The 25,973-nt window shown below is 35.4% G+C and overlaps 4 protein-coding genes across 5 annotated transcripts; 3 read left to right on the top strand and 1 right to left on the bottom strand.

The window, feature by feature from the left end:
- The first annotated feature begins 119 nt into the window (after positions 1-119).
- Positions 120-2,770, top strand: LOC132048808 (uncharacterized). The gene is made up of 5 exons (XM_059439493.1): positions 120-1,256; positions 1,663-1,862; positions 1,944-2,046; positions 2,140-2,433; positions 2,531-2,770. Exons 1-5 carry the CDS (start codon positions 120-122, stop codon positions 2,768-2,770), a joined length of 1,974 nt encoding a protein of 657 aa, XP_059295476.1.
- A 944-nt stretch (positions 2,771-3,714) lies between these two features.
- LOC132051077 (uncharacterized) lies at positions 3,715-6,925 on the top strand. Of its 2 annotated transcripts, XR_009413569.1 has the most exons (5): positions 3,715-3,931; positions 4,039-4,428; positions 4,499-4,600; positions 5,249-5,601; positions 6,761-6,925. XR_009413569.1 is itself a non-coding variant. In XM_059442373.1 (4 exons), the coding sequence occupies exons 1-3, from the start codon at positions 4,339-4,341 to the stop codon at positions 5,399-5,401; spliced, it is 345 nt and encodes a 114-aa protein (XP_059298356.1). In that variant the 5' UTR covers positions 3,725-4,338; the 3' UTR covers positions 5,402-5,601; positions 6,761-6,925. The 2 variants fall into 2 exon arrangements, 1 of the variants encoding a protein (XP_059298356.1); XM_059442373.1 differs by having other exon boundaries at positions 3,725-4,428.
- A 14,518-nt stretch (positions 6,926-21,443) lies between these two features.
- LOC132050121 (FACT complex subunit SPT16-like) lies at positions 21,444-22,882 on the top strand. Its single transcript, XM_059441183.1, has 2 exons — positions 21,444-22,450; positions 22,538-22,882. Exons 1-2 carry the CDS (start codon positions 21,570-21,572, stop codon positions 22,608-22,610), a joined length of 954 nt encoding a protein of 317 aa, XP_059297166.1. The 5' UTR covers positions 21,444-21,569; the 3' UTR covers positions 22,611-22,882.
- A 368-nt stretch (positions 22,883-23,250) lies between these two features.
- LOC132048807 (uncharacterized) lies at positions 23,251-25,657 on the bottom strand. Its single transcript, XM_059439491.1, has 2 exons — positions 25,411-25,657; positions 23,251-23,904 (listed from the first exon to the last, which is right to left on the bottom strand). The coding sequence occupies exons 1-2, from the start codon at positions 25,558-25,560 to the stop codon at positions 23,251-23,253; spliced, it is 804 nt and encodes a 267-aa protein (XP_059295474.1). The 5' UTR covers positions 25,561-25,657.
- Positions 25,658-25,973: the final 316 nt, after the last annotated feature.

The following is a 25,973-nucleotide window of genomic DNA, read 5'->3' as shown; positions in this document are numbered from 1 at the left end:
AGGAGAGCAATAAAGATCATGCGCCTACTACAAGTAAGAAACAAAAGAAGAAGAAAAGGAAGAAGCCTGCAAAAATTTTGCGCTACTTTCCATTAAAACCAAGATTACAAAGATTGTTCATGTGCTCTAAGATTGCAGAGCATATGAGCTGGCATGCGGAGGATGGTAACAAAGATGGAAACATAAGACACCCTAGAGATGGCAAGGCATGGAAGAGGTTTGATACAACTTTTCCTGAATTTGCTTCTGATCCTCGAAATGTTCGATTAGGCCTAGCTAGTGATGGTTTCAATCCTTTTGGGACAATGAGTACTAATTATAGTATTTGGCCTGTGGTTTTGGTTCCATATAACCTTCCTCCTTGGTTGTGTATGAAGCAACCAAATTTCATCCTCTCAATGATCATTCCAGGTCCACGTACGGCAGGGAATAACATCGATGTATACCTACAACCCCTTATTAAGGAGTTGAATGAGTTGTGGAGTGAAGGTGTGGACACTTTTGATTCATCAAAGGATGAAATGTTTAGAATGCGAGCAGCTCTTATGTGGACAGTTAGTGATTTTCCTGGACTTGATATCTTATCTGGTTGGAACACACATACTGGCCTTGCATGCCCCTCTTGTAATTTTGACGCAGAACCTTGTCGACTCCGTCATAGTAGAAAGTGGTGTTTTATTGGCCATCGTCGGTTTTTGGGAAGAAATCATAAATTTAGAATGATGAGGCATCGTTTTGATGGGAATGTCGAAGAGAGGACCCCTCCGAAGAAGTTATCAGGGTCAAACATTTTGCAACAAGTGAAAGATATCAATGTCACATTTGGAAGACAAGCCGAATTAAATGATAAAAGGAAACGTAACAGGAAAGGGAGTGTTGGGGAAGCTGGAACTCAACAATGGAGAAAAAAAAGCATATTCTTTGATCTTCCATATTGGGAGTTTAACTCGTTGCGCCATAATTTAGATGTTATGCATATTGAAAAGAATGTGTTTGACAATATTATATACTCTTTGCTAAATGATAAAGAAAAATCAAAGGATCATATTAAGGCTCGAAGAGATCTGCAAGATATGGGTATAAGGCGTGATCTTTGGCCGGATGAGAATGATGAATGTCGGCTTGGTGCATTTCCTCAAGACTTTAAAGAATATCTTCCAAAGGAGAAGAAAAGAATCTTTGGACTAAAAAGTCATGATTGTCACATCCTCAAGACTTTAAAGAATATCTCACAATGTACTTCCATGGTTATTCAAGTAATATATCTCGTTGTGTTTTTTGGATCTTTGTTTGAAAAGAATCTTTGGACTAAAAAGTCAAAATGATTGTGGACATCTCTTTGGAACAGAGATTTGTTCCCGATATCATTTTTTACGTAATGTACTTCCAAACTAGGTTGTTGCAACTTTGGATGAAGTTTCCTCCTTTTTTATCGGTGGATGTATTTTGTTGAAAGGTAAAATATTTCTTATTCAAAATTATTTTAATCGATCTTGTAATAGTATTTCAATGTAAATGCTTCTTCTAACACCTTATTATTTTTGTTATAGATTGTTAGGTCACTTCAAGTCCTTTGTAGGGAATAAATCACGACTCTAAGGTCGATAGTTTTTAAGTTACATAGTTGAAGAAGCTCTAACTCTTTATTCTCATTATTTTGAGGGAATTGAGTCAAGGTTAAATCGACCTAAACGTGTAAACGATGAACCAAATTGTGATGAGGCTTCTGAAAAGTCATCAATGTTCCCTCAACAAGGTAAACCTGTTGGAGGCTCCACAATAGAACCATTGACTCTTTTGGAGAAAACGCAAGCTCATCGATATGTGTTACTTAATTGCGCAATAGTGAAGCCATTTGTTGAGTAAGAAATTTAAATTGATTTGATTTATAATAAACATTTAGAGTAATTGGATTTGAATTGATTCATATAACATTTTTGTAGTGAATTTAGAAATCATATCAGAAGAAGTAGAGGTCGAAAACTTTCACCAACAGAGGTAGAGAGGAGAGTTAGTAAAGAGTTCCCTGATTGGTTTCCTAAGCGAGTGAGTGAATATTATTAGAATGTTTCCTGATTGGTTTCATAAGCTTTCTTGTATCAATTTATAATTTCTAACAGAAATGTGTATTTTATTTAGATTATGAATCCGGATATAGCAGACACTATCTCAAATGATATGAAGTTCTTAGCACAAGGTCCGGCACAAGATGCAAGAAGATTCAATGCTTATAACATTAATGGATTCAAATTTCGGACGTTGTCTAGAGAACAAGTGTCAAAAACTCAAAATAGCAGAGTTTTTCTTGTCTCTGACACTTCTTGTGTTGCATCTAGTACAGATAGATATGCAAGACAAGCAGACCTTCCATATTATGGGAAGTTGGAAGATATTATTGAGCTTAATTACTATGGCCGATCACTTCAAATGTCGGTGGGCTGACACTACTCGAAATAGAGGGTTCAAATTAGATGTTTGGAAGTTTAATTGTGTCAACTTCTCTAAATTGATACACACTGGTGATCGTGAGGATGACGATCCATATATTGAAGCATCACAAGCAAATATGGTCTACTATGTAGATGATGAAACTGATAAAGGATGGAGTGTGGCTGTACATCTAAAGCCAAGAGATTTGTTTGACATGGGAGAGGTTGATGAAGAGGAAATATACGAGAATGAACCATATCGACAACAAGAATTTGGACAATTTTTTGATGTTGATTACGAGAATATCCAAATTGCAATAGAGGAGCATATGACTGAATAGATATATCATTACTTTTTTAGTTCCCTTCATCACCTTTTTTTTTTCCCGCTTGATTAGGAAAGTTTCATTAGTGTTTTTTCCAGAACTTAGTATCTTTTGGTTAAGAAAGTTATCTTTATTATTTATGGACTTTTTGTGTTGCTTATTACTTGGGTTCTGCTCAAGATTTAGAAAGTGTTTGACGAGTTGTTATATTGTGGATCTTAATATGTTCAAACATTTCTTTGAAAGTTTACTTTTTAACTATATTGGTTTCTTATTTTGATCTACATCAATTGTTATGGTGCACCCTTTTGATATAATTTTTTATCTTTCTCATTTACTACTGTTTTCAAGAGCTATATTCAATCTTGAAGTTTTTTTGTGGATCTGCTTTATCTAATTATTAACTTTATTGCTTCCTGCTGCAGATTCATTATTGAACTGTAGATATGCCAAGGTTCAAGCGTTTGCGTAAATACTTTTGTTGAATCAACACCTTGTTTTCTTCAATCAACGCCATGCCTGCTAACATATCCGACCATGTCATTTCTGGCCACAACACATGTAGCCCCATCATTTCAGCCCACATCGCAGGCGACTCCAGTATTTCAGCCTGTATCACAACCGTCTCGATCAGTTAACTCAATATCCCATACAGCTCCGATGGATCAGGCCACATCACAGCCGACTCTGGCAGTTCACCCCGCATCACAGCCATCTCAGTCAGTTCACTCGACATCACATTCGACTTCGAGAGATCAGGACTCATCACAGCCAACTCCAACAGTTCAGGCCACATCCAGAAAGCGTTCTGGGTCGCATTGGATTGTAGATGCAATAGGTAAATACTTTTGACTATCAGTACATATTCAGTAGTCCCTTCTAAGTCGTTGTTCATCTCTCTCATGGCTTCAGCTGATCTCTTTTCTTATTATAGATTCAGAAGAAAATATCAAGAAACTCAAAGTGAAAGTTAATGAAGTGCTAAATTTAACGTGTGAAGAACGTATTGTGGTTGAATTTGATTACCTGGATGAACCATTTGGAAATGCACGCAACGTTCTTTCACGCTTTTGTGGAATTTTGGCGTGTGACTGCTCTTTATTTCCAATCAACTTTGAGAAGTGGTCGAGTTTACCTATATCATACTTCAACCGCGTCTTCGATCAAATTATAAGGGTATAAGCTCTATATTCTTACAACTATATCACTGTTTCTTTTTTGGTGAGAATGATGACAATATCAAATTATAAAGGTGTATGCTAACTAGTGTTTTATTCTTGAAGCCCAAGTTCTTCTTTAGGACAACCGAGTCAGTTGCAATGGGACATGTCTATAAATCTATTGGAAAGAAGTGGGCTGCAAATAAGCTTAACTTGTGGAAGATACACGAAGACCTACTTAAAAGTAAAACTCGGATTATTGAAAATGTGCCGGATGGGATTCCGCGGGATCAATGGATATCTTTTGTTGATTACCAATATAAAGAATCAACAAAGGTACTTATGTAACTGCTTCTACTAGTCTTTGTAATTATATGAATATTTATTTTTCTAATTGAGTTTCAAGTATATTTTTATAAGGCAATGCGTATACGAAATGCTGAAAATCGAAAGAAGCAGACTATTCCACACACAGGTGGCTCCAAAGCCAATGCTACGAGAAGAGCTGAAATGGTGAGTAAATTAACTTACTGTGTAATTATTTCTAAGTAGTAAATAATTCTGATTTGATTTTTATTTATAGATGGCTCAGACTGGACAAAGGCCTGGACGAGCACAAATATACCTTGCTACTCATAAGAATCAAGATGGAGTATATGTTAATGAAGCAGCAAAAGATATATGCGTAAGTTTCTGTGAATTCTCAACTAGCCATACTATGTTTAAGCTTGTGCATTCTCTTCCGGTACCAGCCAACTTTATATTAAACTCTAACTATTACTTGATAGTTTGTATGTCTTTCTTTAATGAGCATAGTTTTCATTTCTTTTTTCCTTCACTTTTTTGGAAGAAAGGATTGAGTGAGATTTGTTTGTAATGTGAGATGGCTGTGTATGGTGAGGTCTGTGAGTTTGAACGGGGAAAAGATGAGTAAGAAACAGAAAGAGAAGGGAAAAAAGAGAAAATGACTCAACTGGATTTCTAGCATATTAATTGTTAACTCATTTTTTTCTTTGGTTCAAATTCCATGCTCTCTGTTTTGTTGTTTGAAGTTACTTATTTTAATTTGTCCTGATCAAGAGCATCTTTCAAGTGATTAGTCTTAGGGATGTATACTTTTCTGAGTAATTTTCTTACATACATGTGATTAGTATTGGACTTAAGGATTGAAGTCATCTTCATATATCTTCAAGATCAGACATGAACTGAGAACATACAATAACATATAAACTGAGCAAAGTTATTTCTTTTCTAATTTGATGCCAACCAGAACACTCTTTTTTAATTTGATGCATTCTTATTGGCTTATTGACAACAATTTTTGTATGTGTAGGAAAAAATTGAGTTAGCTTTAAGCCAAAGCACCATGGACGAGTCTCAAATTTCGCGAAATGATGCCGTCGGCAAGGTGCTAGGAGAAGAGCACTCTGGAAGGGTGAGGTGCTTGGGATTAGGACTTTCGTCCCGAGAGTTTTTAAACAAGTAAGACCTCGTTTTGGTGGTACAAGTGCTTCAAGTAGTGAAGGTTCATGCTCGTCCCAATGTCAATAGAACTATAAGAAAATGATGAATGCTCATGATCAAATGATGAATGCTTTCAAGGCATATATGATAATGAAAGAAGGGACGATACCAGAACAGTTTGCGGGGTTCTTTGCTTATCCTTCGGCGGTTCCTCCTACAACGGTAAGTAAAGTTCTTTATTTCTTTTTTCATTTAAATTTTTCTGTTAACAAAGATAGAGTAAAGTGTCTTTAGGTTAGTAGTTGCTAGTGATTATTGGCTTCACTGACTTGTATACGTTACCAATATTGTTCCACTGCTCCAACAAAGTATATCTGCATCTGATCTAGAACTTGCAAAGTTATAGTAGAGTTGTGAAAATTCTTACTAAAATGTATTTGTTGTTTCTGAGACTGACAATATTCTAGTTTGAAATTAGTTTCCTGGTTTTTGCTTACCCAATCATTTCTCGCTTCCCTTTAAATGGAAAAAAAATTTACGTCTTTTTTTTTGATCTAGTATATGGTGTTCAATTCATTGTTGCTATCTTTGATTTGATTAGGAATTTATGGGGGTTTTCTTCACTATGTCTTTTTTTGTTTTGTTGTTGTCATTTATCAAATATGCTAAGGCTTTTGAACTTTTTTTCTAGAGACTGTTTATGCTTCCGAGGACACCTTTTTATGTTACCTTTTGTTTCGAAGGTTTTGATCTCTTATCTCCTTCAAGTTAGAATTAGTATCTATTTCTTTTCCTTGAAGAATTAAAAGAGATAAATATATTAAAGACTTTGATAAGAGAATATAAGACACATGTTAATTAGGTGTATATACAATTAACATCTCTTATTTAATTGATGGATAGTTTTATACTAACACCTGTACTCTAATATTTGGATACCAACTCAAGCAAAAGTGGGAAAGCCATCTTAGTTTTTTAGTCTTTTATGCTGTGTGGCTATTGATGCAAGTTTCAACAGATGGAAGCTTACCACAAAGGTAATATTGCTAATTTGATGATGTAATAGCTTGCAATATTTTTTTTTTTTTTTTTGTGTGTGTGTTTTTCTTCACTGTCTGTCTCATTTTCATTTGTTTTCTATCTCCTGATATTATTTTAGTTGCATTGAGTTTGTTACATTTTTTTGGTCTTCTATATACTAATTGTGCGCTGAACAAAGCTAAGTTTTCAATAGTTCGACGAATTTTTTAAGGTTCTAGTGAGATTTGGATGAATTAGTGGATTAGAGTTTTTCAATTTAATCACAGTGGTGGATTTTGATCATTACTAATTATTTAATTCTAGTAGCTAACACTATGTTTATGTGGTTTTCATTATGCAGCCAAGTGATGCGGCTAGTGAATCCCTTTTGCCCATGGATGCAAGAAGATCATGCGGTGATAGTAATCCTAGTGAAAACCGTTGATTTCATTGTAATTGTGTGGTAGGAACAGATGTTAGAACGTTGAAGTGTGTATTGTGTTTAAATTTAGTTTTTGAGTCTGATGATGCTACTTAACAATTTAGTTGCAAAACTAATGATACTTTATGATAACATTTTGTGATGTTATGATATATTATCGATATCTCTTAAACTTTATGAATGCTTTTTTGCTTTGATTATGATTTACAGCTTAATTTGTGATTCTATCAATAATATATAAATTATAAAAATTCAATGAATTGCGGGGGTTATGATTGCCAGGACCTTAAAATATAAGCTAATAAAAAAAAAAGGTAAAAAAAATATTGCGGAGGTTTTAAACCGCCACAATCCGTAATTGATAATTATTTTAAAAAGATTCAATTTTAGAATTGCGGGGGTCAACAACCGCCGCTATTTTAGTTCTGGCGGTCAGCAAAAAACCGCCGCTAATTGATTGCGGCAACTGTTATTTTGGGGGTTTTGTCGACCGTCGCAACAACATATTGCGGGGGTTTTTAACCGCTGTAAACCTTAAAAATAACCCCCGCAATTAGGCTGTTTTTTTGTAGTGTACTGCTGTTCTGGGCAAACAGAATCTTTTCCAAGCTACTAGAGTTTTCAATATAAAAGTCTATAAAAGGATTTAATTATATATTTTGAATACTTCCTCCGTTTCAATTTATGTGAACATATTTCCTTATTAGCCTGTGCAAAAAAAAATGATCTCTTTCTATATTTAGAATTAATTTACCTTCTTTCAATAATTTATAATCACACAAAATATATGTGACTCATTTAACACCACAAGTTTAAAAGTCAAGTCTTTTTTTTCCCTTAAACTTCGTGCCCAATTAAATAGGTTCACATAAATTGAAACGGAAGGAATATGTTAGTAACAAATTACTTGATCTACTTTTCAGATTATTGATTTCATTTTCATTTTCATTTTTAGTTGGTTTTGATTTTTTTGCCAAAAAAACACCATCAGTTGGTTTGGGGGGGGGGGGGGGGTATGGCATGACCCCATCCTTTCATTCCCTCAAAAGTCTGTACAAAGAGGTGGTGTAGTGAACAAGCTCTTTTGAGTTACAAGAAGGATTACGATTTCATGCCTGTACAAAAAAAAAAAAATCACTAAGTTAACGTTAGGGGGATATCTTTTCAGTTAAAGTGTAAAGAAAGCTTATCCTTACAATTCTGGGAGAGAAGTTAGCTATATAAGCTATACAAAAATAGGATCCATACCTGGAAACAGGGTCGTCCTTCGAAATCATTCTTCAAAAGAGATTTAGCTCTTGTAAGGAGAGTTAAATCTTCTGTGAAGAATTGTTCTTCCTTGGTCTCTTCTCCATGGTTAGCTAAGTAGTTTGCAATTGTGTTAGCTTCGCGAAAGCAGTGTTTGAAGTTAATATTGCCCTGATTCATTGTCATGTTGATCTGTTGGATGAGATCGTTGACTTGCCAAGCAATTCAAATGTCACCAGTGATCATGCCAATAACAAGTTTAGAGTCTGATTCGATGTCGATGTTTTAATAGCCATTACTGATGCACATATTCAGCCCCATCTAGATAGCTTTCGTCTCTGCGATATTGTTGCTATAGTGTCCATAATAGGCAGAGAAAGCCATCTAGAGATGCCCATTCTCATCTCTAAGTATTCCTCCTCCTGATTTGCCTGGATTGCCCTTGCTGCATCCATCTGTATTTTTAGTTTTTAAAAAAAGTAAGTATGGTTTGATCCATTTTATACATTTAATATAATTTTAGGCTTTAGATTTTTGATCATATGACAATAGGTATGCCAGGGTCCATCAATTTTCAAAGAAGTAAATTGAAGATTAATGATCAATCCGGTAAGGTAAGTAATTGGAACAATGACCCTTCTCATAGTGCATTGATGCCTCCAAATTTATAAGTACACCTTGCTTTCTATATTTCCAAAAAATAATAGTTCCGAGGGATTGAAGGAGCATATATAGCATGGACTTTATTTTTAGGCTTATGAAGCCACCAGTTCATAGCAGACCCCCGATATCTATGGCAAAAGAGATAACACCACAACTAGAACCAAAAAAGTTCCATATATCATTGGCTAGCTCACCATCCTTGAAAAGATGGTCAGTCTGCTTAATCTTGTGACAGTTGCAACAAAAACATTTGGAAGGACAACAGACTCTGAATCTATGGAGAGCAGTATCAGTAGGAATTTTACTTGCTAACACCCTAACATAAAAAATGAAACCTTGAAGGGCAGCTTAGGATGCCTACATTTAGCAGCAATCATAGTATTATCTCTAGTCAATCTCAGGGATTTCCAAGTAGATTACATGTGAAGATCCCATTACAATTAGGTGTCCAAATTGGGAAGTCAATGCCATATTTGTAAATCTTGATATTATTGATGTCCAAGATCATGGAGTTAGGAACTGAATTGAGGAGTTTGTCAATATTCCATTCTCCATCACTGATGTAGTCTGAAACTTTGATCGTTTTGGACTTGTAATCTTGATCGATGGGATAGGCTAACCCTTTTCAGTTCAGTTGTCCCACCAAAAGGAAAAATTTCCTTTACCCACTTTCCAGTGTTGTGCTCACAATATCTTCCTGTTTCAACCATTCTTTACTAGATTTGATATTGTCCAGGGGCTCATTTCTTAGATACGAGATGTGCCCTTAGACAGTACTAAGCTTCCATGCAATTCCTGATAACAAAAGGTTTAGTTCTGGAGTTCTACCAAATCTTAGCACTAGCAGTCAAGCATATATTTTGTAGGGACACAAACCAACCACACCTTCCTCTTTAGGAAAACGAAGGTCCTTCTAAGCTTTTCAAAGGATATTTATTCTTACCAACATTGTCACCCCAGAAAAATCAGCAATTTTTGGAGTTTCCACTACTGATAGAAGGTGCAATGGGAGAGAGTGTAGTGTTGATTTGATCAAAACATCTCTACCACCAAAAGAAAGAAGCTCACCGTGCCAGGATTGAATTGTAGCAACAACTTCGGCCATTAGACCTCCAAATTTTTATTTTTATTTTTTATACCTGAATAAATAGGACTTCCTAGATAATTAAAAGGAAAGTTAGAGCGAGAGAAGCAAGTAATACCTTTTATCTCTTGTATGGTGGAGTAGTTGGTCTTTGGAGCTACTAGAAAGTAAGATCTACTCTTGTTTACTAGTTGTCCAGAACATTTTTCATAAATATTGAGCTTGTTCATCATGACAATTAGAGAGATTGTCCCATAAGAAAACAGAATAGTATCTTCATAACTGAGGTGAGTAATGACATGACACTTTTTATCAACAGAATAGTAAATAAAGCTTTCATTTTTTAATTGATCCATTAGTTTAGTAACAAGTCAACCCCTATAATAAAAAGAGATGGGAAAAGGGGATCACCTTGTTTTATGCCTCTACCAGAATGGCAGAAACCATATCTATGCAATTAATATTGATAAGAGTACCAATTATTAGAAAGAAGTTTCCAAATCATGTCAATCCAATCTTCGGAAAAACCTTCAAAAATCAATAAATTCTTTTTTGTCTTCTTAAATACTCAACTCAACAAAACACCAACAATGATGCACTTCAAGTTTCTTCAACTGAACCAATTCAAATTAAAGGATAGACATAAGCTGAGGAAGAAGATGGAGGAGAAGGGAAAAAAAAAAAACAGGAAGGAGACATTTTGGCGGGTTTGTAGTGCCGATGTTATTTTAAAGAAATTGCACCTGCCGTTCAAATGGGCTGGTCTTTAATTTTTGTCCTTTAAAGAATCGAAATTATGCCAAGTGAACATAAGTTCGTTAGGGTACAGAGCGTAACTTGTGGTATTATGATGCGAAAATATAAACTTATGCGATTATGCTCTGTGAAAAAACTGCTTGTTATGAGGGGAAAAAATTAAAGACTAGCACAAAATAGGGCATTAGTGCCAATGGCCCCCTGATTTTTCCACCAATTCTTTTGATAGGGACAAAAATTGAAAATCGGACTTTGTAAAAATTCTTGGATCCTGATATAAGCCCAGCCCAGATACCAAGGCTTGGGCTTGTGAAGGATGACGTACCAATGTTGGCAGAGCTCTATAATGGCCCGTCTTAAATGACCTATTACGTTATTTATCGGCAAAAGAGTAAGATGAGGTATAAATTTGGAATGGATCAGAATCATTCTTAAAATTTAAAAGACTAGGATATCCTTCTTAGTGTCGCATTTCATTCATCATGACGACGGGTTCATCTGAACCCAATATTTCTGACCCGAAGCATAATGTATATGTGAAAACCTAATAAAATTTGAACAAATGTTATATATGAATTCATAATTTTAAAGATATAATAAGTTTAGTGCTAAGAACATAGATAGTTTGTCAAACTTAGAAAAGTAGGAACTAAAAGTGTACAACTATTTTTACTAATTATGATTGACTTTTGGGATGGAACCTGGCTTCGTTATGGTACCATCTTGACAATACGATAGGCGTTTGGACAACATTTGGTAGTAGCAAAAAAAAAAAAATATGTGAGGTTATCGAAGAAGATGAATTTTCAGTCCCTTAAATTTTGAGTAAAAGAAAGTAAAATTTTAATTCTTGTTGCACTAATTAGTCTCATCCTATAGTATTTATTAAGTTAATTGGAAAGTAGAAAAGTAAAATTGATGATCTATTTCCTTCTCTTGGTGACTAAACACTGAGAAGCTACAGGGACTATGTCACAAAAAGAGAAGGAAGTATATCATCAATTTCAATTTTCAACAAAGCTACATGGACTATATGATGAAATTTCCAACCATATTCCTAGGAAACCACTCTCTTACCTCTTTTTTTTTTTTTTTTTTTTTTTTTTTTTAACGAATTAAACGAAGACCTCTTACATTCTTTGTCTTCTGTCTCCATTGTCACCTGTCAACAAATATAAACCACGGAGAACCCCAAGAATATGAATGTGACACATGCGTATGGTTGTTAAATTGTAAGTCCTATGACGTGATGGTTTGAATAATTTAGGCCAATAATTTATTACTCCTAATTTCTAGTATGTACGACTGTGTGAACTTGGAATATGTCTATATACTCAGCTAGGGGTGTTCACGGTTTGGTTTAAAATCGATCTAATCCGAAAATTAAAACCAAACCAATTAAATAAAACAATATTTACTTGGGTTAGGTTTGGTTTGACTTTGAATTTTTAAAAACCGATAATATTTGGTTTGGTTTTGATTTTACTAAAAGCAAACCGAAGAAAAAAATCAAACCGAGCCGACCCGACAAATTTATACATAATTTTTATAATTATATATTACAATATATTAATTTTTATAAATACTTTTAAATAATTTATATACTTTTTAAGCAAAAATTTATTTAAAAAATTTATTTACCTCTAATAGGCTAATGAACTTTATACCTTAAGCCGATTTTAGAAAAGAAATCCATGAATTCAAACTTATTTACTCAAAGAAACAACTATTTGAGATTTACCTATATTAATTTTTTGTATTTCTTATAAACGTTATTCACTTAATTAAAATCATAAATCCTAAGACATTTTCTCCATAATGCAAGAAATTACACAATAAAAGGCTAATAACGGATTATAAGTTGGAAAAGGATACAAAATTCTCTCCTAATTGTAGAAAAAAAAATGAAAGATAGAAATACTGTTAATTTTCCTAAAAACCAAAAAACCGACCCAAACCGACCCAAACCAAACCAATGGATATGTATTATATTTGGTTTGGTTTGGTTTTAATAATTTTAAAAACCGACTAGATTGGTTTGGTTTTGGTTTTAACCCAAAACCGACCCATGAACACCCCTATACTCAGCTAGCATTTGAACACGGATTAAGTTGTATAGAAAAATAATTTTTAGAACTCGAAGTTGTGTTTGAGCATGTATTTTACTTGAGAAAAAATTGAAATTTTGTGAGTGGAAGAAAAACTTTTACTTAAAAAAGTTTCTTCAAATTTTTTTCAAAACCTGATCAAATTCCATGAACAAATAATATTTTCAATTTTTTTTTTTTTTAAAAAGCTTCCAAAATCTATAGCCAAACGGGAGCTCAGAATAAATTTATGTCTAGTTTTTTTTTTTTTTTTTTAAACCCCTCCTCCAGAAGCTCCCTTTTTTTTGCCGCTTTAGTGACGCGAACCCATAACCTTCGAATTGGAGGTGCAAGGTGCTTACCATCTGAGCAAGCACCGCTTATCACTTTCCATCTAGTTTATTGCTCCTGGATTCGCTTTTTGTTTGTATACTCGAAGTCTAGAATTACTTGGCGTGAGTGTTAGTGTTAGGGCTTGTTTGGTTGGGAAACAAGTTATCCCGAGATAACTAATCCCGGGATTAGTCATCCTGGGATTGTTATTCCACCCTCTATGTGGGATAAAATAAAACTTTAATACCGGAATAACTAATCCCGGAATTAGTAATCCTGTAGTTTTATCCCAACCAAACGTGGGATAAAATGGTACTAAATTTTTATATCAGGACTATTTTTTCTTATCTATCATACCAAACGACCCCTTAGCGTCAGTGTTAGTATTAGCGTCAGCATTCAAGTTTGGGCTTTTTTGTTTCTAAAATGTGCCGACTGTTATTTTCATAACTTCTTTCAGCTGTCTTCCGAATTTTGCATCTCCAAATTAAATCTACACCACTAAGCTCAGATGTCATAATTATAGTGACTCAGTAAGTGTAAAAGGATTTAATTATACACTTTAATATGTTAGTACTAAAAAATTACTTGATCTACTTTTCATATTATTAATTTCATTTTGAATTTTAGTTGGTTTTGATTTATTATTATTATTATAATTTTTTTTTCCAAAAAACCTCCATCGGTTGGTTGGGGGGGGGGGGGGTATGACATGACCCCATCCTTTAATTCCATGAAAAGAATGTACAAAGAGGTGATGTAGTGACCAAGCCTCGTTTGAGTTACAAGAAGGATGACGATTTCATCCCCCGTACAAAAATTTGCTTGATAAGTTAAGGTTAGGGGGATATCTTTACGGTTAAAGTGTATAGAAAGTTTATCCTTACAATCCTGGAGAGGCAAGTTAGCTATATAAGCTATACAAAAATAAGCTCCTTACTAATCATGAGGAATTTCATAATGATTAGTTCTAATTTTGATCCGGAAAGAGGGTCGTTCTTTGAAATCATTCTTCAAAAGAGATTTAACGCTCGTAGGGAGAGTTCTCCATGGTTAGCTAAGTAGTCGGCAACTGTGTTAGTTTCGCGAAAGCAGTGTTTGAAGTTAATATTGCCCTGATTCTTTGTCATGTTGATCTTTTGAATAAGATCACTTGCAAAGCAATGTGAGTGTCACCATTGATCATGCCAATAACCAGTTTAGAATCCGATTCGATGTTGATGTTTTTATAGCTATTGTTGAGGCACCAATTCAGCCCCATCAAGATAGCTTTGGTCTCTACGGTATTGTTGTTGCAGTGTCCATAATAGGCAGAGAAAGCCATCAAGAAATGCCCATTCTCATCTCTAAGCATTCCTCCTCCTCCTAAGTTGCCTTGGTTGCCCTTCGTGCGTCCATCTATATCTAGTTTAAAAAATGATTAATAATCAATCAATGACCCTTCTCAGAGTGTATTCGATGCCTTCAAATCTATAAGTACACCTTGTTTTATATATTTCCCAACAAATAATAGTTAAAAGGCATTGAAAGAGCATAGCATGGACTTTATTTTAGGCTTATGAAGCCACTAATTCATAGCAGTCACCCCGATATCTTTGTCAGAAGAGATAGTACAAGAGATAGTGTCACAACTAGAACAAAAAAAGTTCCATATATCATTGGCTATTTCACCATTTCTGAAAAGATGGTTAGCGTTTTCACCCTTATGAGAGTTGCAACAGTAACATCTGGAAGGACCACATGCTTTGAATCTATAGAGCAGTATCAGTAGGAATTTTATTTGCTAACATCCTGGACATAAAAAATGAAACCTGGAAGGGCAGCTTAGGATGCCAACAATTAGAAGCAATCATAGTATTAGCTTGTCACACCCTAATTTCCGTTAGGGCGTGATGGGCACCCGACCCTTATTTAGGGCCGAGCGAACCCGCTGACTCACATAGTTCTTATAATCACACCGGCCCTCGCATTATGACACAAATACATAATGAAAATTTTGGAGAATAGTGTACATTTTTCCTTTCTCGAATCAATGAAAATCGGGAACATATAAAACAATATAGGACTTATAATACAATGCGTAACAAATCGTCTACCGACATAGCCGCTTACATAACCGACGTCTTATACCCACAACACTCACCGCAAAGTCTCTAACATATACAAACCGTCATAACATAATGCTCGACTCGGTAGCGCTCCGAGGAACCGGAGCTCGCCGATCCCGCCGGAATGTCTCCTACTAAAGTCTTCACCATCCGGGTGTACCGCGCGGCGAAACGCAGCCCCGAAGAAAGGGGGTCGCACGGAATATGTACCGAGTATGTAAAGCATGACACGTAGTAGCGGGATCATACCGAAGTAAGGAGTACGTAAAATCATAAAACTTGCCTTTGCAAACATGTATTACGCATATCAATGTCATAAAATCATCATATGAACATATAACGTGCCCCGCCCCCGAGGAGGGGACGCGGTGAGTAAAATCATAACACACATATATAAACCGTTCATGTAACGTGCCCCGGCCCTCTAATGAGGGACGCGGTAAATCAAAATCATAACATACGTACGTGCATGTAACGTGCCCCGCCCTCGAGTGAGGGACGCGGTAAAGAATCATCATATGCCATCCCGGCCACCTCTCCCATATCATCATATCATATAACATGCCCCGCCCCGCTAGCAAGGGACGCGGTAAATATAACGTGCCCCGGCCCTCCGGTGAGGGACGCGGTGAACAATGCAATGAGGTGCTCGAATACATGCCCCGGCCCGGACGCAAGCTGAAGGACATATTGAGGCCGGCACGAGCACGTAGTGAGAAACTATATGCACATAAAATATTTTCAAAGACTCAATGAAGTAGTCAACATGAATCATCATTTAAAAAATTCGGACAATAGTCATATCAAATAGCCTTCGGACGGTACTCGAAACACATCTTATATCATAAGTATATCAAAGTATAATAGAGGCCATAGTCGTATATCAAATCATTCCGAGTCCGCCTATGTAAACTTAAGTCATTGTACGTTAGAGGATCATTTCAAGCATATCGAGGTAATCCGGTTTTGTTTGCAAAAGTTAGGGACGTTTTTAGACTTAAAATCTTTTAGGAACAAAATCCTTTATTCACTATTTGAAACCCAAACATACATAAGACTTAAGGACTATATGAAGTGTGTCACATTATGAGCAATTAAGGATCATACACATACTCGAACGTAAGAGCGGAATTACCCCAAAGCACAAGTCATGTCATACCTTAGTACGTCTAAGACATGCCAAGAGGAAAAAGTAAGCCTTACATACCTCGATCGCTTCCTAAGCTAATCCAACTCAAGCCTCGACTTCTCACGATCTACAATAACATCGTAGGCATCGAACATTAGCCATAAACATCGAAGAACCCAATTCCAAGCTATTACTTTTTCTACAAATTTCGACAAAGACCTCCCTATAAATTGGACATCCCCGAGAATTTAACTCGGCCAAATCATTATCAACAATACCAACAAACATAATATTTCCAGCTCCAAAATATTCCATAGAATAGCCCACACATTATTTTCCAAATTTTCCAACCAACCAATTCGCGATATAACTATTTCATAATTCTTTTTATTTCCGTAACGAAGTCGAAATTAATACTAACAACATCAATAGAAACATCCTCCACATTCTACAAGTTGAATACATTCATTTTCATTCAAAATTCTCTTCAAATCTCATTCCATGATTCACAACGCCAACAAATGAATTTATCACACTATTTTCTCCGTTCTAGTTCGGTAGAACTCTAAATAAACTTATTAGCAATGAAAAGGAACCTTAATATTACCTCAAGTGTGCAGCCACCACGTCCACCCCCTTCTTTTTGGTCGATTTTTAGCTCAAATTGGAGGCAACGCAACGTAGAACACTTTTCTCTTCACGGCTTCGGATTCGGGGCTCAGATTTTGGTCAAAATTGATCTTTTCTCTCTAAGCTCTCTTCTCTTTTTTCTCCAGAATTTTCTGGGTGTTTTGTTCTGAAAAATGAGGAGAAAAGGCTGATTTATCACTTAAATAAACATGGGTCATGGGCCTAACCCGGTTGGGCCCGGTTTGGGCCTAGCCCACTGACCTTTCCGCCTTAAAACGTCCATATCTCATTGTCCCGATATCACCTGTGGACCCACGACCTATGGTTGGAAAGCTAATTCAATTATCTACAACTTCTGTATTTGGTATGTTTCCAAATTCTAAACTTATAATACCGTTTCTGCCCTCTAAGTCGATCACCCGAAAACGTTACTTAAAAATATTTGTTTGGAGGACTTCCACTTTGATTTGGCTCAAGGGTCCTTCTTGAGTTATGTTTAACTTCGCATATGTGATTCGTATAAATTGTCACATGTCCCAAAAAAATCTCAATGTGTGGGCCCCACCTCAGCTTGCGAATAATCCGGCGCACAAAAATACGAAATATAATACTGTCAACGTGAGTTTAAATTATGTAGTAACAACGTGATTGTCAATGTTTGAGGAAGCATGTGTCACGCTCAGGCTCTGGAAATGTGGAGTATAACATAGCTCTAGTCAATCTCGGGAATTTCCAAGCGGATTTACATGTGAAGATCCCATTATAATTATGTTTACAGATTGGGAAGCCAATGCCATATTTGTAAATCTTGATGGCCATGATCATGGAGTTTGGAATTAAATTGACGAGTTTGTCAATATTTCATTCTCCATCAATGATATAGTTTGAAACTTTGATCTTTTTGGACTTGCAATATTGATGGGTGATATGGGCTAAAGGGCCCTTTCTAGTTTAGTTGTCCCACCAAAAGGAAAGATTTCCTTCATCAACTTTCTAGTACTGTGCTCACAATATCTTCTTATTTCAACCATTCTTTTTCAGATATGGAACTGTCTAGGGGGCCATTTCTTAGAGATAGGATGTGCCCTTGGACAGTACTTAGCTTCTATGAAATTCTTTAGAAGAGAAGGTTCAGTTCTGAAGTTCCACCAAATCTTAGCACTAGCAATCAAGCACATATCTTGTAGGGATCTAAAACCAACCCCATCTTCCTCTTTAGGAAAACAACGGTCCTTCTAAGATTTTTAGTGATATTTATTCTTACCAAAGATTGTCACCCCAGAAAAAAAAATAGCAATATACTTCTGAATAAGGAAAATGGTGGTTTGGGAGGTTCCACTAGAGAGAGAAGGTGCAATGGGAGAGAGTGCAGTACTGATTTGATCAAAACAGCTTTACCACCAAAAGTAAGCCAGGATTGAATTCTAGCAACAACTTTGGAGAGAAACCTCCAAAATAAACAATTTTTTTCCTACCTCAATAAATAGGACTTCCAAGATAATTAAAAGGAAAGTTAAAGTGAGAGAAGCCACTGATACCTTTCATGTCATGTATTGTGGAGCAGTTGGTCTTTGGAGCTACTAGAAAGTAAGATTTACTCTTGTTTACTAGTTGTCTCAGAATATTTTTCATAAATATTTAGCTTGTTCATCATGGCAATCAGAGAAAGATGGTCACCGGAAGAAAACAGAATAGTATCATCTGCAAAACTGAGGTAAGTAATGACAGGGCTTTTTTTATCAGCAGAATAGTGAATAAAGCTCTCATTTTTTAATTGATCCATTAGTCTAGTAAGAAGTCAGCCCTATAATAAAAAGAGATGGGGAAAAGGCATCACCTTGTTTGGTACCTCTACTGGAATGGAAGAAATAATGTCTATTGCCATTAATATTGATAGAGTACCAATTATTAGAAAGAAGTTTCCGAATCATGTCAATCCAATCTTTTAGAAAACCTTCAAAAATCAATAGATTCATTTTGTCTTCTTAAATACTCAAGCTCAACAAAACACCAACAATGATGTATTTCAAGTTTCTTCAACCGAACCAATTCAAATTAAAGGATAGACATAAGCTGAGGAAGAAGATGGAGGAGGGAAAAAAAAGAATAGGAATGAGACGTTTTGGCTGGTTTGTAGCGCTAATGTTGTTTTGAAGAGATTGCACGTGCATTCAAATGGGTCGGTCTTTAATTTTTTTTCCATTTAGCAATTATGTCTAGCGAGCATAAGTTCGTTAAAAGCACAGAGCATAACTTGTGGGATATTTTGATGCCAAAATATAAAATTATGCGGTTATGCCCTGCGAAAAATTGTTTGTTATGAGGGAAAGACCAGCACAAAATAGGGGCGTAAGTGCCAATAACCCCCTAATTCATGGGAAAAGGACACTGTGTGTCCAATGGCCCAAAGTAATTCCACATTTGGCCAATACTTGGGCCTAGTACTCCCAGGAGTCCGCTCGACCCAAAATAATGCCAAGCGCTGGCCGGCCCAGCAGCCTAAGCGCTTTTAAGGAAAAAAAAGTCAGACAAAAGTCACCACTAAAGGCCTGCTATAGAAAACCAGGCTTTTTAGTGGCAATTAAAAAGGTCGCCACTAAAGGTTAAATATCCCAAAATATGTATAATTTGTATATATTTAGTAGTATATACAAGAATGATACAATTTATATACATATGCTGAAATTATATATACACTTTATACACAAGAATGATACACTTTATATACAAGAATAATACAGTTTATATACATATGTTGGAATTAATTATACATTTGTTATACATAAATTATATGTTAATTATACATTTATTATACAATAATGATATGATATTTTTTTTTTACATATACAATAGTGATACATATTATATACCACAATGATACGATTTCTATGATACCTTTTTTATACCTATGATACACTTTTTATACAAGACTGATACAGTTTATATACACATGCTGGAATTATATATACACTTACCATACAAAAATGATACATATTATATACAAAAATGATACAATTTTCTATTCTATAATACACATTATATACACAAATGATACATATCTTAGTGATTCATATTTTATACAGTTTCTATACATTACAGATAGGTACTGATACATATTTTTATACACAAATGATACATATTATATACAAAAATCGCCTCAAATTTTTTTGGAATATTTCTTACAAAATATACACATATTATACATGTTTTTAGTTGCCACTAAAAAGCCTAATTTTTCTGTAGCAGGCCTTTAGTGGCAACTTTTAGTCACCACAAAAAGTCTGATTTTTTTTTTTAATAAAAAAACCGCTTGGGTTGTTGGGCCGGCTAGCCTTTGGCGACTGTTAGTGCCACAAAAGGCTTACTACAGATTTTGGCTACCGAATGGGAATTGTTTAGGGGCTACTTTTTGGATTTGAGAAAACTTGGGCCAGGGCGTGGGTTTATTTTGGGCCCAGCGGCCATTTGTGTCCTTTTCCCCTAATTCTTCCCCTAATTTCTTTGACTGGGACAAAAATTTAAAATCAAACTTTGTAAAAAATCTTGGATCCTTGTATAAGCCCAACCCAGATACCAAGGCTTAGGCTTGTGAAGGATGACGTAAAAATGTTAGCAGAGCTTTATAATGGGCTGGTGGCCTGTCTTAATTGAAATACTACGTTATTTATCAGTAAAAGAGTAAGAGAGGTATAAACTCGAAATGAATCAGAATCATTCTTAAAAATGAGGTTAGTGTCAAATTTCGTTCTTGGACGACGGTTTCATCTAGACCCAATATTTTTGACGCGAAGCATAATGTATATGTGAAAACCTAATAAAAATTTGAATAAATGTTATTTATGAATCCATTATTTTACATATATAATGAGTTTAGTGCTAAGAAGTTAGAAAATTTGTCAAACTTAGAAATTCTCGTTGAAAGTAGAAACTAAAATTGTGACGACTATTTTTACTGATTTCAAAGGCTTGATTGACTTTTGGGATGGAAACTGGCTTCATAAAAACTAAAAGTTGAACCCATCAAATTAAAATTCTGAATCCTCATCTATTCTTTGTCTCTCATCCTTTTTTTTTTTTTTTTTTTTCTCTCTCTCTTTTCTATCCACTTTAATATACTTTCACTAGTGGATTTCTTATATCAGAAGAGACTATGAACAACCAATGAATTATAATAAAAAAAGGTTACTGTACCATCTTGACAATACAATAGGCGTTTGGACAATATTTGGTAGTAGCAAGAAAAATATATGTGAAGTTATCGAAGAAGATGAATTTTCAGTCCCTTAACTTAGGAGTAAAAGAAAGAAAAAATTTAATTCTTGTTAGCACTAATTAGTCTCATCCTATATATTTATTAAGTTAATTGGAAAGTAGAAAAGTAAAATTGATTATCTGTTTCCTTCTCTTCGTGACTAAAAACTAGCTAGGAAGCTTCACGGACTATGTCACAAAAGAGAAGGAAGTATATCATCAATTTCAATTTTCAACAAAGCTACATGGACTATATGATGAAATTTCCAACGATATTCCTAGGAAACCACTCTCTCCCCCCCCCTTTTTTTTTTGACGAATCAAAACAAAGACCTCGTACCTACTTTGTCTTGTGTCTCCATTGTCATTTGCCAATTCATATACAACTACAAGTCTATGCCCTTGACTCACCCATTCATCCAATTCCCAAAGAGAAAAAATGACCACAGAGCTGTTCAAGAAGAGGCTTAATACCTTTTACATAAATTGGATCCAACACAAGAAACAACTATGGGGAAATTCTGATGTTGTGGTCATTCAAACTCCACCAAAAATAGCCAAGTTCTCCAATCCAAAGTCTTCCTGCTTTCTTTTATGGCTCTTGGGTGATGACTTTACTGATACAACTATTGTTTTCACTCCATATGGGATTTACTTCTTCTGTACTCATAAAAACTTTTCTAAGCTCCGTGAATTCTGTGCTTGTGCCACGTTGATACAGAATATCCCAACATCAGTTCAACTTAAAGACAAGAACGATGACGGGTTCTTGATCATTGATGCCACGATACGTGACACTAAAAATATTCGTAACGAAAAGGTCTATGTTGATGCTGATAAGGAGTGGCCGTTTGTGGTTGGTTACGTAGAAGGTGAGTACCCAAAATCGAAGCTTATCTTGAATTGTATCAATGAATTAGAACCAACAAAATATCAGGCTACCACTGTGAATTCTGGTCTTGATGCGCTATTAAACATAGCTGATGAGCAAAGTATTGGACCCTCCGCGTGTATGGATGAAAAATTGGTGTCACTTATTGATAGTGATTTGGAGCATAAATTACAACTAGATGTAGCCAACAGTCAAAGCAAATTAGAAGAAAACAAGATATTTCTTGATGGTAGAAGTGATAACAGTGTTCCATCGACTTCAGTGGTAGGTGCTAGTGCTACAATAGAAGATTATAGTATACAATATGATTTTACAGGCAGTTGTAGAAAGGACTCTGTAGTTTTGGACTATAATAATGATGATTGGGTGCTAGTTGAAGGAAAGGAAGGACAAGGAAGAAAAGTGCCCCATAGAATCAGCTGGAAAAGGTATTGTCTCCTTCTTTATGTATTTCATAGTATAATATATGCTGCTGTAGGCTCTTATTCGTTAACAACTTGTTCACGTTTTATCAGGTGGATCATGGATAAAACAGCTAAATCATTTGGTCTTCGAGATAAAGGGAAGATAAAGGCTTCTTCATACTGATGTGCCTGTGGTCTCTTTCCAATTTCATTAGCAGCTAGCCTAAAATAGTCCTTGAAAGGGCTCCCACTTCTTTGTCTATTGTTTTGCAGTATAGTTTGTGATATTGAAGTAAAAATAAAGTATTTTTTGTCATTTTATCTTTTACTGTTAAGATAAACTGGTACCAGGCTTGTTGTATCCCATAAAAACATTGTCGGTTATCACCTATTGTCAAGCAACCACTCTTTTGAGAAAGTGAAAATATCATGCCTCAAGCTTCTTCTGTTTTCCTATCTTGTATGTTCTTTCTTTATCAAATTTTTACTGTAACATGTTTACCTTCAGAAAGTTAGGTTTGATCAACTTTTCTCGTTCGATTATTTCTCAGATGTGGCTACTCCAGTTTTCATACATTAATGACCTTCCATTTTGTCATGTATACTTCCTAACTGGTAATCAGGATGCAACTCCCTGAAATTAGTTTTGCATTTGAAAGATGCTATGATTGATTATCTTATATTTAATATTGCACGAATACTCAATTCTGGCCCAAGAATGTAAATTTATCTGAGGCTACATGAGATCACATGCCTGCGAATGTGTTCATTATCTTGAAAATGTAGGGAAAAGGGTGATTAAATGCTTAGTTGCTACATGTGCTCTATGCTCCTGGAAGAGAATCCAAATTCCCTACTTTGCCAATCCTCAAGTAAAGTGGGAAAATTACAGTTTTCTGGCTAATTTTATCCCAAGCACAATTGAATTTGTCAACTACATCACCTGTCAAGAGCTCAACACCCTTTTGTTTTGCAGTTTGATAAGCTGACAATGACTTCAAGTATGTGAAATAAGTATCCAAGTCCATGGCTTTCTCAATCTTGAACTGGAACGGTCCACTGTGACCACAACCATCCACAGGCTCAAATGGAAAATCAATAGTTTTGTACTTTTCATCGACCAACTTTCTTGGAGATTCCCAATAAGGCCCAGCATCATTGTAGTAAAATTGATCAAAAACTGCATCAACTGAGCTATTTACTTGTGGCACAGTGTAGGACCAGGCCGCGATTACTCCATTTGGTTTCTTGAGCACCCATTTCACTTGTTGGTAGAAAGTCGGGAGATCAAACCAATGAAGAGCTGCAGCAATTGTTACCAGGTCTACACTTGACTCTGCTCCTATTTTATTTTCTACTTCAGCCATTGACATCTTGGGAGAGGTACAAACGTATCGAACATTAGGTACCCTCGTTGCATATTGCAGCTGCTTAGGACTTGTGTCTGTGGCTACTACTCTCTTGTACAGCTTAGCCAACTGAGGAAACGGGAAAAGGCTCAAATATGTCACTGAACTTAAGGAAGTGACTCACATATGTCACCTATTAATAGTTGGTCTTCAATATGCCCCAACCGTTACCATTTTGGACAATAACATTGGAGCAATTAAAATAACATCATTTGTTTGGATCAATTAGGACAACATCAATTGTTTGAAGCAAAAAAAGAGGCTACACTACTAGGGAATGCTTGTAGTTGAACTCTTCTTGTGTATATTACAACGCTGAACAATTTATCAACAGATCAACATCAAGTTAGATAATCTAGTATGAGAGAATTGTTCATGCAAGCGCTCATCGTGTGATTATAGCCTTAATTAATAATAAAGTAACAAGCTATAATCAAAGTTCGAAACACGGGAATCATTTGACATTAGTTACTGTAGCTAAAAGTGTTTCCAAATTTTGTAATTTAGAAGACGGGAAGTATAGGCAACAAAGAGGGACTGCACGCTTAGAGCCAACATCCGTGGCCAAGGACTTCAACTTTATACATTTGAACTAAAAGAAATAGTGCTAGCCAATTATGACATACATGTATATGTTGGAAAAATATCAAAGATGGAAACACTAAGAAAACGGTCAATCAACAAACAAGCTAAGACATAGTGGTTATGAATAAGAGAAGACGAGATTATAGATATAAGAAATCGTTTGGTGCACGCTATAAAAGGCGTTATCTTCTTTTAATTAGATTTTCGTTGCTATCCAGGTGGAAATAGCAAAGTGGTGTCCTAGTTTCAAGATACAACAAATCACTCAAGAATCTTTTAGTGTACACTCAAATAGAAATTTTGTTGAACTCTTAGTTCTAACAACTATTTATGTAGAAAATTTGCAATGAATTGACACTAGACTCCGGAAGGAAGTAAAGTGATAAAGAACCAAAGGATGAAGAAATTCAAGTGCTTAATTTCTGCATATTGGATAGGTACTGTATTTACTTTTTATCTTCTTTTTTTTTTTTTTTTTTTTGTAACCGTGGTGTCCGGATCAGTTCGCATGCACCTCGACTATTTCACGAGATTCTGTTACCTCTCGTTAGCACAAATATCGAATAACTCTATTGATCAAAGTTCGGACATATGGGGTAGGTACTTATAGAGATTCAACTAGTAACCGACGTACCTGAATTTTCGAGAATACATGTATCCACATATATTTTTCACAAAGAATAATTGTATATCTAACACCTTTTCACAAAGTATTATATCTTGTCCTAGGCATAATTAATATTAATCACTTCTAATAAATACTACAATATTTTTAGAATCTCTTACAATCCTGTTTAAAGTAAGATGTCAGAGTGAAAAAATTCCTACATTATTTCTTATTTCCCGTTTTGCATATTTGGAATAAAGTGAAAAAAGACCACGCAATTTAATTTCTCTCAGGGTCCTTACTCCTTTTTGCTGTAGCTATATAACATATCCTTCAACCAAAGAAAAGAAAAAATCTAGGTGGGAATAAGATGAGAGGCTTACAGATTTAGCAGCCTGGCCATTACCAGTGCCAACATCCCAAGCAAGGTTATGACAACGTGTCTTCGAAGAAATGAAATTGAACAGTTCTTCCGGGTAACTTGGTCGACCCTTTGAATACAGATTTGCCTGCTTAATGAACAATTCTGCCATTTTTTTCCTCACTCTTTGATATGGAGAAGATATCAAGACACCTTTTCCTTTTATACATGGAGATTAATGAGAAAAAAGTTTCCTTTGTGTTGCGTATTGCACTGAGCATATTGGCTGGCGAGTACATTTGTGGGGTCCATCCTCATGATTGCAAAGAAAAAATTTATCACTAGCCAAATTGCAACTTTTTTCAAAAATAGTTGCAAAAGATTGAATTTTAAGACCGGCCAAATTAAATCCAAGGATGAAAAATGGCACATTTCATCCCTATAAATAGCAAGCTCTCCATCATCTTTAAACACACCAGAAACGAGAGGAAAAAAATTATAGAGAGCAAGGTATTCCATAGAGTGTAAGAAAATAGTCTGTGAAGAAAAATAAAGTGTGAGGGATATTGTAGTGAGGTGGGAAAA

The sequence above is a fragment of the Lycium ferocissimum genome, chromosome 3, assembly GCF_029784015.1.
Source record: "Lycium ferocissimum isolate CSIRO_LF1 chromosome 3, AGI_CSIRO_Lferr_CH_V1, whole genome shotgun sequence".
In the NCBI taxonomy this organism is placed as follows: domain Eukaryota; kingdom Viridiplantae; phylum Streptophyta; class Magnoliopsida; order Solanales; family Solanaceae; genus Lycium; species Lycium ferocissimum.
The sequence above is the reverse complement of the archived record's forward strand: the minus strand, read 5'-3'. Positions and strand labels throughout refer to the sequence as shown.

Bases quoted from the DNA above. Each gene is read 5' to 3' on its own strand.
- LOC132048807 (XM_059439491.1), bottom strand. From the start codon at position 25,560: ATGGCAGAATTGTTCATTAAGCAGGCAAATCTGTATTCAAAGGGTCGA. The intron at 23,905-25,410 runs GTAAGCCTCTCA...CCGTTTCCTCAG, and splicing joins ATGGCCAGGCTGCTAAATCT to TTGGCTAAGCTGTACAAGAG.
- LOC132048808 (XM_059439493.1), top strand. From the start codon at position 120: ATGTGCTCTAAGATTGCAGAGCATATGAGCTGGCATGCGGAGGATGGT. The intron at 1,863-1,943 runs GTAAGAAATTTA...ACATTTTTGTAG, and splicing joins ATAGTGAAGCCATTTGTTGA to TGAATTTAGAAATCATATCA. The intron at 2,434-2,530 runs GTGGGCTGACAC...GGTGATCGTGAG, and splicing joins GCCGATCACTTCAAATGTCG to GATGACGATCCATATATTGA.
- LOC132050121 (XM_059441183.1), top strand. From the start codon at position 21,570: ATGACCACAGAGCTGTTCAAGAAGAGGCTTAATACCTTTTACATAAAT. The intron at 22,451-22,537 runs GTATTGTCTCCT...ACGTTTTATCAG, and splicing joins CATAGAATCAGCTGGAAAAG to GTGGATCATGGATAAAACAG.
- LOC132051077 (XM_059442373.1), top strand. From the start codon at position 4,339: ATGCGTATACGAAATGCTGAAAATCGAAAGAAGCAGACTATTCCACAC. The intron at 4,429-4,498 runs GTGAGTAAATTA...TTTTATTTATAG, and splicing joins CTACGAGAAGAGCTGAAATG to ATGGCTCAGACTGGACAAAG. The intron at 4,601-5,248 runs GTAAGTTTCTGT...TTGTATGTGTAG, and splicing joins AAGCAGCAAAAGATATATGC to GAAAAAATTGAGTTAGCTTT.